The following is a 10,779-nucleotide window of genomic DNA, read 5'->3' as shown; positions in this document are numbered from 1 at the left end:
AGTTAAAGTTGTTAGTTTGTTCATTCATTGATTGAATCATTTTAGTTGAATTTAAAATTTCTACAGCATGTGGGGTGTTCTTTTTTATTTATGTTCTACAATTAATACAATTAATTAATTATGCATATTCTTTGTGATGCATATTTTTCCCATTAATTTTGTCAGATAAGTTGTCTCTAATGTCATATTTTCCCAGAGTTTACGATTATTATGTGGTGTGGCAGGCAGCATTAGGTTTTGAAGGTCTCTCTCTTTAACTTTTGTGTGTGTGTGTGACAAGGTTGTATGCTGTCACCAGCATCTTTTCATTATTTTCTGGCCTTTGCAGACCTTGTCTCTCTGAGTTTGAATGGCAGCCATGGCTTTGATATGCCGCACTAAATTATTCAATTTATTTTTTTTTTTTTTTTATTTTAATTTTGTTTTCTTAGAAGAAAAAGTTTCCATTAAATTGAACCTTGATCACGCATACGGATTTTGTGTGGAATGATCGTAAAGTGTTTTGATGTTATTTAAAAAAGTGGGAAAATTTGATTTTATGCTCATGATATAAATTCAATGAATTTGGTTTCAAAAATTCTCAATTTGGCTGATAATGGTGGGTAAACCTCCGGCCTCGTGAACTACATAGCTCACAAAGCCTTGGGCAGTCACTCTAAATGACAACCAGATTTTGAGTTCCAAAACTGGTACACTCCCACCATAATTGGGCAGTTCAAATCTTGCACCATATGCAATAGCTTCCCAAAACAAGCTGAGTCACTTAAGGAGATCAATAAGTCTTCCCTAATATGGGGGTAAATAATGGAGAAAAAACTGCTCTCCTCGGCTGACAACGCCTAAATGATAACGTTGGAAGGATACAATACCTGAAACTATCACTACAAAAGTGAGTTTGTTTAAAGAAACAGTGATGGGCCAATGACCAAAATACTTAAAATGAGACTTAGTCTGCTAAAAGTTCTCTAAGAGTTCAAAAAGAGTACCCCGAACTCCCCTTCAATTCTATAATGCCTTATTTGGATTCTACGTCGACCTAGACCTTCAGCCAAATAGGTAGGTGGTGAAAGATTCCAAGGGAGAAAACTTAAAGAAGGATATATGTCAGTCTGAACCAGGTTTCACTGACGTCTCTTAGAGGAAGACGTGGGAAGCTCTACTACGGTCTTGATTTGAACTTTCTATTGGCTCTGAATCGTGATGAATAAGTTCTAATTCATATCACTGCCCTTTGAAGCGACTGTTATTTCGGTGGGCCAAAGTGGGACTCAAAAAATTTCAGAATTGGTTGGTCAATTCATTGATTGACTTTACGAAGCACTAGGATGCTTTCCTTGGCTCTGACCGAGGTGACATTAATGTCATTGTTTAGCATAACAACATTAGAGATGGGAATAGAAACAGGTTAATCTCCATCACACATAAGTAACTACGAATGCCCTACTGTTTTGGTGAGTATTTGTATGGAGTAGCTTGCATTGCTCCAAGATTGACTTAGGTTAGGTTACCAGGTAGCCGTCCAAAGATTTCCGTCTTATGTAGAGCTCACATGGGTCAATTTGATTTTCCATTTGTGTTAACTGAAAAGGAAGAAAATAAAGAACAAAAGAGAGCGAGGAGTTAAAGAAGAGGGAGAGCGATAAGCTAGACAAGAATCGAATTTATAAAAGAAATTGTATGTAGAAGTTAAGGTTTAGAGATATCAGAGGAGAGGAATTCGAAGAGCGAAAACCATCATGCAACGGATAAGGGGTCACTCTGAGGTGCTATTTGCATTTACGGTCTTACAAACCAACTACTTTTCCTAATAAAGGCATCTATGCATCTTAGTTCCTTCCCAAATAATTCGGACAGGGTGCTAAATGGTTGCGTTTCTCTAAATACCTGGAACGCACATCTCCTAGTGCCCAAATTCTAGAATGTAGACACCTCCACCCACTCAGTCCTCTTTTTTTAACCCATCCGTATAGATGGATAACAATCCGCCCAAGGGTGAAACAATCAACTAGTTCCATACTGGACATGATTGAAAAACCGAAGTTCCTCAAGAAAAGTGGTCTAGAATACTTCCAATTATACTAATATGTCCATAGGATCTGTAATTTCATGAGTTAAGCCTAAAGGCCGTGTTCAGTGCCAACTACTTGGTCATTAGATCTACTGGTAATCTCTTAATTCAATAGTGGGAAAAGCGACAATACTCCTGTTATCAAGATTGTCATACTTCTTAATACCTTTGCAAAGAGTATACGGTTAGAGGCCCTGTCCATTGCCCTCCATCAGGCAGAGGCCCCATAGAATAGTATGGGTTTAGTAACCTCGTCGATTAGCCAGTTCACGTTCCAGGGTTTAATACCCCATCTTGCTCTTGCGCCGTATTGAGTTTCCAGGATAATTTCCTATCAAGTACTATGCCCAAGTATTTTGCGCTATCCGAGAACGTCAATTCTATTCAGTTCAGTCGGGGTAGCGGAAAGTTGGGACTCTTAATCTTCAGTACAAGTTCAGTTTAGCTTGGATTTACACTCAATCCACTATAGATGCTCCATCGACTTAGTATTAAGGGTGCCGTCTCCAGTCGTTGCGATATCGTATCCAGATGAATCCCAGAAACTGCCACCACTACGTCATCCATATAGGCGAACGTTTTGTAGTTTGGGAATCTAACTTCCCAAGCAGACTGTTAAAAGCCAAGTTCCACAGGAGTGGAGATAGGACACCTGCCTGAGGAGAGCCTCTTCTGAAAGATCTAGAGATAGTTCAGGATGTACCTAATGAACCTAACAATAAATTGATCAAGTCCTAAATCATATAGGGCTGATACTATGGTTATTATTGTAATTGCTGAATTCGATGGATCTCTCGATCCTGAAGTCCTTTGTCTTACTATGTGAAGCTTTACCTTCTTTCGGATTGAAAGGTTACATTATATGGGATTGATTTCCATTAGATATGGGAGAAGGAAACAATTAGCGACGCAACACGACATTGAGGCTGCAGCAAATGTATTGAGAGATACATTTGAGAATGAAACCTTATTATCATGCAGTCGAACGGTTTGTAGAGGTAGGATGAAACCACAAATGCTGTCGAATAGCAAAGACTTGAAAAGATAAATGTAAACTTTCCCAGGAGGCAAGTACTATAGGAAACTGAATTCCCTATAAGACCTTGTTGCACATGTTCTCTTCTGCAGCTATGCAGAAGGATCTTCTGAGTCTAGATAAAATCCAACCAACTGTATCAAATGTCCCAAGCTACACACTGAAACATTGTGACAGCTGGTTGATATGCAACCATAGAAAATGTTCCTGTTCTCATTTGCAAATAAATGCAGAACTGGGTAGTTTTGAACATTTCAAAAACCCGGGTCCGCTGTCCTGATTATGCCCTGGCTTATTCTGATATATACGAAATGTCATGAATATTTTTATATTCCGGAATCATGGTCTAGAAGAAATATGGTGTTCAACCTAGAAGATATAAAGGGGGTTGAAGAAATTTTCAAAACTCTGGAGAGAGCTTGATGTTCATCAAATATTCTATCCGCCTCTTAACATGCCTATATGAAAGGCAAATCTGTCAAGACAACACTTTGCATGGTTATGAATTATTTTGAGAAAACTTTCGAGCATGGGGTAATGAATCCACTTGTGCCATTACCAGAATGAATTGACCTGTGTTGGTCTATAAACGCACGCCTTACCTACTTCGTGCACTTTCAGTACCAATGTTACAAGACTTGGAAAGCCTCTCCACGACTTCTGAAGGCATTGTCAAAATGAGGAGGAGGATGAAACCATCTTACACTTCTTTTGCAATTGTCCGGCACTGGGCTTTTATCTGCATGCCAGGCTTTTAGGCGAATGATCCTTTAGCCTATGACTATCTGGGAAGGAAAAGCAGATGATTAATAAGACCGAGCATGCCAATAGCACCACATAGTGACCCCGTAACTGTCGCATTATGGTCTGCGCTCTTTGAATTCTTCTCTTCTCTAACTCCTCTAACTTCTGTCTATATTTTCTCTTGCTAACTTTACTCTCAATTAACTTACAGCTCTTTCTAATGACTCTTCTTTTACTTCTCTCCCTTATTTTCTCTTCCTCAGGTAACACAAAGGGAACAATCAATGGACCCATGTAAGCTCTATAAGACGAAAGGCTTTGGACGGCCACCTGTGATTTGCACTTGAGTCTTTCTTGGATATAAAGGAAACCTTCATTAATGGTTTATATCTTCAAGGACTTGGTATTTGTCAGTTCACTACTGCCATTATAGAACGATTTATAATATACGGGTAATTTCTTCTTCTATAGGTGCATCTACTATCTTGATGAAGACAAACTGCTGTACTCCACATGCAATAAATGCACTTCTCTTAGAACATAATTCTATGGTTTATTAGACTATGCGGATGGCGTTTTCATGGCAGTGTCTGGAAAATATCTGGGTACTATTTCGCATAGAATGTTGTCGGAATTTCGTATACTCTTCGCATAAAGGACTAGGAGTAGGCATAGTATGAACCCAGGAAATACAAAATCTCAATCTTTCCACTTCCCTGTCTATAGGGAGAACCTCGGGCATTACACCTAGGAATACTAAATAACTTTTTGTCATTCTGTTTAAGCCCATACTAAAGTATTCTTGTTTGGTGGTTGACTTTTGGTAAATCCACCTATTGTAGGACCGCTAGGGATCACAAGTGCTACACATGACATTCAATCTTGTCTTGGAATGTTGGAAATCTATAAACTATATGGTGAAATATTCGAAAATTGTTTGGTGTTCCTGCAAACTGTATTGTGGATTAATTGGACAAAAGGATAGCCTTGCTCTTGGCAATGTTCATTTATCACTGTCTGTTCGGTGAGTACGCTAGGAGATTAAGAATCCCATACATTCTGTAGATGTTGCTATACTGGATGAGAGGAGAAAATGGTCCCGGAAAACTGTATTACAAATTTATTGGCCGAAAGGGGAGTCACGCTCTAGGCAGTGATCATTGGTCACTGTGCATTCGATGAGCACGCTAGAAGGTTGAGACGCCCATACATTCTGTAGAAGTTGTTATCATTAAGGAGAGGAGGAAACGGTGGGGCACCTCCTCGGTCAATTTCCAGTTCTGGCTGACGAGATTGTTAAGGCTGGACGACACTTCCTTATATGGCCCGACATTTTTATGGGTTTAGCTTCAATCGTAGATGATTCCATAGTCTGAGTTTAGCTTCAAATGTAGATCTTTTTATAGTCTTAATTCTAGTTTTCTGATAGATTTTATTTTAGTATTAATCGTAGATCATTGTATAGTCTTGGTTTAGCTTCAATCGTTAATATTTTCGCAGCCTGAAATAATACAAAACTTACCTCTTCCAAATTCCATCTAAGAAATAACTTACATTTCAGTTTATTTTATTAATTCATTATAATTTATTTAAAACTCAAATACAAAACTCTTAAAAAATAGAAACTGTTCTTAAAAACTAACTTAAATTTAATGCAAATAAATAAATTATTAAAACAAAATTGAAAGAATCGTCTAAACTCTACTCCCAAGGCAACACTCAAAGCCTACGATATGAACGATAAGGTTTCGCTGAGTTGATACCATAATGGCGAGCATACATGGGTGACATGTGCTTTTTGTCCCGCTTAACCATAGACTGTATTAAACTGGCCGAAGCAGCTGATTGTACTTCCTCTTCGGGAAATATTAAGTCCTCAAGTTTGGTTGTTTCAAATTTGCGAGGCTTCTTAGATTTGCTGCGTTGGAAATAATTGGAATAATCATGACGTGGTTTGTTGTTGAGATATTTATTGGGCAGAGAAGCATAATGCTTAAGACCGGGTGTGGTTGGTAAAACAGTTTTCTTATTGTGGAAGGGTATAATATTGCTATTGGGATCCGGATGGGAACCTGGAGCGGTATGGCGTTGAGAGTGTAGAGGTTTGGAAGCTATGAAATCGGTATGGAGATTATTGTTAGAATTTGTATTCTTGTGGCTAGTGTGCTTGTGATGATTTTTAATTTCATAATGCTGGGATTGGGCCGTAGGGACCTGATAATCATCCGATTGTTGATAATAACCCGGACTTAGACCATAGCTTTGATGGGTAGCATAATCAGTATTTTCATTTACCACTGCCTTCCATTCGTTGTCTTCATTTTCATAGGTGGAAAATGAACCTGTTGAAGGTTTGAAATCCTTAATTTTGATAATACTCCTCGCGGGCCTCTTTCAAACGATCCCTCATGCCTGGTTCCAATTCCATGGGTACTTGCCTTATGCGAGCATGAGGTTTAAACTCTATTAAACTAGGTATTTTCGGATGTGAATGTGTTAAATCTTCTATGGGTTTCTTAATTTGCTTTATATCCGAACTTAACACTATATGCTCTTGATCCAAACTATAATGATTGATCTTAGATTGAGATGTATCATCGCTTTTGCTCTCTGCTCCATGAGGCGTATCGGTAACTGGATGAGAATTTGCACCCACTGTCTTAACTACCGCATTGAAACCCGATTTGGCATCTGCAGTATAGGTTACTGTCCTAATGGAGCCATCTGGTTCCAGCACACTATAATGACCCTTAACTCCATCACCCTCACGGGATTCCCACTGTGACTTTACATCACCGGTATGTAGATCTTTGACACCATAACTGAATGCATATTCTGGGTGTTCCTAAATACAAATAAACAAAAGAAACATAAAATAAAAAAGTGAAAAACAAACAATGCAAATAAATTAAAAAAAAACTTGTATAAATCAGTCAGTTGTTTAGAATTTTGTTGGTGTTGCTGTTCATGTTTGTGGTTGTGTGACTAGAGTTCATTTTTACAACCTGTTCACACTATTTGACATTATGTACGCTTCATTGAACGGTTTAATGTTTGGCTTTTTTTGACGTCAATTTTGTCAACTTTAATAATTTGCACTTCAATTGTTTAGAAGTGGGTATTAATGTAGAGATTTTAACTTAAGACAACTAAAACAGAACTAGAACAGAACTAGAATAGAACTAGAACAGAACTAGAACAGAACTAGAACAGAACTAGAACAGAACTAGAACAGAACTAGAACAGAACTAGAACAGAACTAGAACAGAACTAGAACAGAACTAGAACAGAACTAGAACAGAACTAGAACAGAACTAGAACAGAACTAGAACAGAACTAGAACAGAACTAGAACAGAACTAGAACAGAACTAAAACAGAACTAGAACAGAACAGAACTAGAACAGAACTAGAACAGAACTAGAACAGAACTAGAACAGAACAGAACTAGAACAGAACAGAACTAGAACAGAACTAGAACAGAACTAGAACAGAACTAGAACAGAACTAGAACAGAACTAGAACAGAACTAGAACAGAACTAGAACAGAACTAGAACAGAACTAGAACAGAACTAGAACAGAACTAGAACAGAACTAGAACAGAACTAGAACAGAACTAGAACAGAACTAGAACAGAACTAGAACAGAACTAGAACAGAACTAGAACAGAACTAGAACAGAACTAGAACAGAACTAGAACAGAACTAGAACAGAACTAGAACAGAACTAGAACAGAACTAGAACAGAACTAGAACAGAACTAGAACAGAACTAGAACAGAACTAGAACAGAACTAGAACAGAACTAGAACAGAACTAGAACAGAACTAGAACAGAACTAGAACAGAACTAGAACAGAACTAGAACAGAACTAGAACAGAACTAGAACAGAACTAGAACAGAACTAGAACAGAACTAGAACAGAACTAGAACAGAACTAGAACAGAACTAGAACAGAACTAGAACAGAACTAGAACAGAACTAGAACAGAACTAGAACAGAACAGAACTAGAACAGAACTAGAACAGAACTAGAACAGAACAGAACTGGAACAGAACAGAACAGAACTAGAACAGAACTAGAACAGAACTAGAACAGAACTAGAACAGAACTAGAACAGAACTAGAACAGAACTAGAACAGAACTAGAACAGAACTAGAACAGAACTAGAACAGAACTAGAACAGAACTAGAACAGAACTAGAACAGAACTAGAACAGAACTAGAACAGAACTAGAACAGAACTAGAACAGAACTAGAACAGAACTAGAACAGAACTAGAACAGAACTAGAACAGAACTAGAACAGAACTAGAACAGAACTAGAACAGAACTAGAACAGAACTAGAACAGAACTAGAACAGAACTAGAACAGAACTAGAACAGAACTAGAACAGAACTAGAACAGAACTAGAACAGAACTAGAACAGAACTAGAACAGAACTAGAACAGAACTAGAACAGAACTAGAACAGAACTAGAACAGAACTAGAACAGAACTAGAACAGAACTAGAACAGAACTAGAACAGAACTAGAACAGAACTAGAACAGAACTAGAACAGAACTAGAACAGAACTAGAACAGAACTAGAACAGAACTAGAACAGAACTAGAACAGAACTAGAACAGAACTAGAACAGAACTAGAACAGAACTAGAACAGAACTAGAACAGAACTAGAACAGAACTAGAACAGAACTAGAACAGAACTAGAACAGAACTAGAACAGAACTAGAACAGAACTAGAACAGAACTAGAACAGAACTAGAACAGAACTAGAACAGAACTAGAACAGAACTAGAACAGAACTAGAACAGAACTAGAACAGAACTAGAACAGAACTAGAACAGAACTAGAACAGAACTAGAACAGAACTAGAACAGAACTAGAACAGAACTAGAACAGAACTAGAACAGAACTAGAACAGAACTAGAACAGAACTAGAACAGAACTAGAACAGAACTAGAACAGAACTAGAACAGAACTAGAACAGAACTAGAACAGAACTAGAACAGAACTAGAACAGAACTAGAACAGAACTAGAACAGAACTAGAACAGAACTAGAACAGAACTAGAACAGAACTAGAACAGAACTAGAACAGAACTAGAACAGAACTAGAACAGAACTAGAACAGAACTAGAACAGAACTAGAACAGAACTAGAACAGAACTAGAACAGAACTAGAACAGAACTAGAACAGAACTAGAACAGAACTAGAACAGAACTAGAACAGAACTAGAACAGAACTAGAACAGAACTAGAACAGAACTAGAACAGAACTAGAACAGAACTAGAACAGAACTAGAACAGAACTAGAACAGAACTAGAACAGAACTAGAACAGAACTAGAACAGAACTAGAACAGAACTAGAACAGAACTAGAACAGAACTAGAACAGAACTAGAACAGAACTAGAACAGAACTAGAACAGAACTAGAACAGAACTAGAACAGAACTAGAACAGAACTAGAACAGAACTAGAACAGAACTAGAACAGAACTAGAACAGAACTAGAACAGAACTAGAACAGAACTAGAACAGAACTAGAACAGAACTAGAACAGAACTAGAACAGAACTAGAACAGAACTAGAACAGAACTAGAACAGAACTAGAACAGAACTAGAACAGAACTAGAACAGAACTAGAACAGAACTAGAACAGAACTAGAACAGAACTAGAACAGAACTAGAACAGAACTAGAACAGAACTAGAACAGAACTAGAACAGAACTAGAACAGAACTAGAACAGAACTAGAACAGAACTAGAACAGAACTAGAACAGAACTAGAACAGAACTAGAACAGAACTAGAACAGAACTAGAACAGAACTAGAACAGAACTAGAACAGAAATAGAACAGAACTAGAACAGAACTAGAACAGAACTAGAACAGAACTAGAACAGAACTAGAACAGAACTAGAACAGAACTAGAACAGAACTAGAACAGAACTAGAACAGAACTAGAACAGAACTAGAACAGAACTAGAACAGAACTAGAACAGAACTAGAACAGAACTAGAACAGAACTAGAACAGAACTAGAACAGAACTAGAACAGAACTAGAACAGAACTAGAACAGAACTAGAACAGAACTAGAACAGAACTAGAACAGAACTAGAACAGAACTAGAACAGAACTAGAACAGAACTAGAACAGAACTAGAACAGAACTAGAACTAGAACAGATCTCGAGTCCTCCAGTGTAAACACTTTAATTACGCAATTTTATTTTTTTGCTTTAATCCCCTCAATTTACAACAATATTAAATAAGAAAACAAGCCACAAAAAAAGGCACACATAGAAAACTTATTCTTACAACTTGAAGTTTATCTTATGAACGACGACGCACTTTGCTCTCTCGCAGCTTGAAGCTTGTACCACACCTTGTTGCAATATGCAATAGCTATTGTTGCTGCTATTATATGTATCTTAATACCACAGGTTTTACTTTAGAATTGAAGTTTGGAGAGTCAGTCATATCATACATACATTTTCATTTTGGCGAGATACTTAGAATCGCGAGTTACAAAAAATTAGGCCAAGGCAATCTTCCAAAATGGACATTTTAATTAAATCAATGGGAAAATATTTTTATTTAGTTTTTATTTTTATCTGCTTGTATTTTTTGCTGTTTGTGTTTTTTTTTTGCTCAAGATTTATATTGTTCTGGCTGTTTTAGCATTGTTTTCTATTCAACACATGTCAGAAAATCATGTTATTGGATAAATTTCTATTGACGGAAAATTAGGAGAGGTTGGAGATTTAAAAAAAAAAAAAAAACTAAAACATGATTTATATGATGGTAGATTAAAAAGTGACAAGTATTCTAATTTGGTGTGTATTTTAAATTGAAATAGGATTATATGTATGGATATTTGTAAAGGCTTTCATTGATTGTCAAGAAGAATTATGGGTAATAAATAGAGTTTGTCAAA

The 10,779-nt window shown here is 37.0% G+C and overlaps 1 protein-coding gene across 1 annotated transcript in view; it reads right to left on the bottom strand.

Annotated features, from left to right (window-relative positions):
• Positions 1-5,567: 5,567 nt before the first annotated feature.
• Cpr76Bc (Cuticular protein 76Bc) overlaps positions 5,568-10,779 on the bottom strand; it is a 44,395-nt gene continuing 39,183 nt past the window's right edge. Inside the window, exons 3-4 of the mRNA XM_065506054.1 lie at positions 6,225-6,693; positions 5,568-6,190 (exon numbers count right to left, since the gene is read on the bottom strand). Coding sequence (XP_065362126.1) covers positions 5,568-6,190; positions 6,225-6,693 — 1,092 coding nt within the window. The remainder of the gene's footprint in view (positions 6,191-6,224; positions 6,694-10,779) is intronic.

The sequence above is a fragment of the Calliphora vicina genome, chromosome 3 (assembly GCF_958450345.1).
Source record: "Calliphora vicina chromosome 3, idCalVici1.1, whole genome shotgun sequence".
Taxonomy (NCBI): Eukaryota; Metazoa; Arthropoda; class Insecta; order Diptera; family Calliphoridae; genus Calliphora; species Calliphora vicina.
This window is presented reverse-complemented; position numbering and strand designations above follow the sequence as displayed.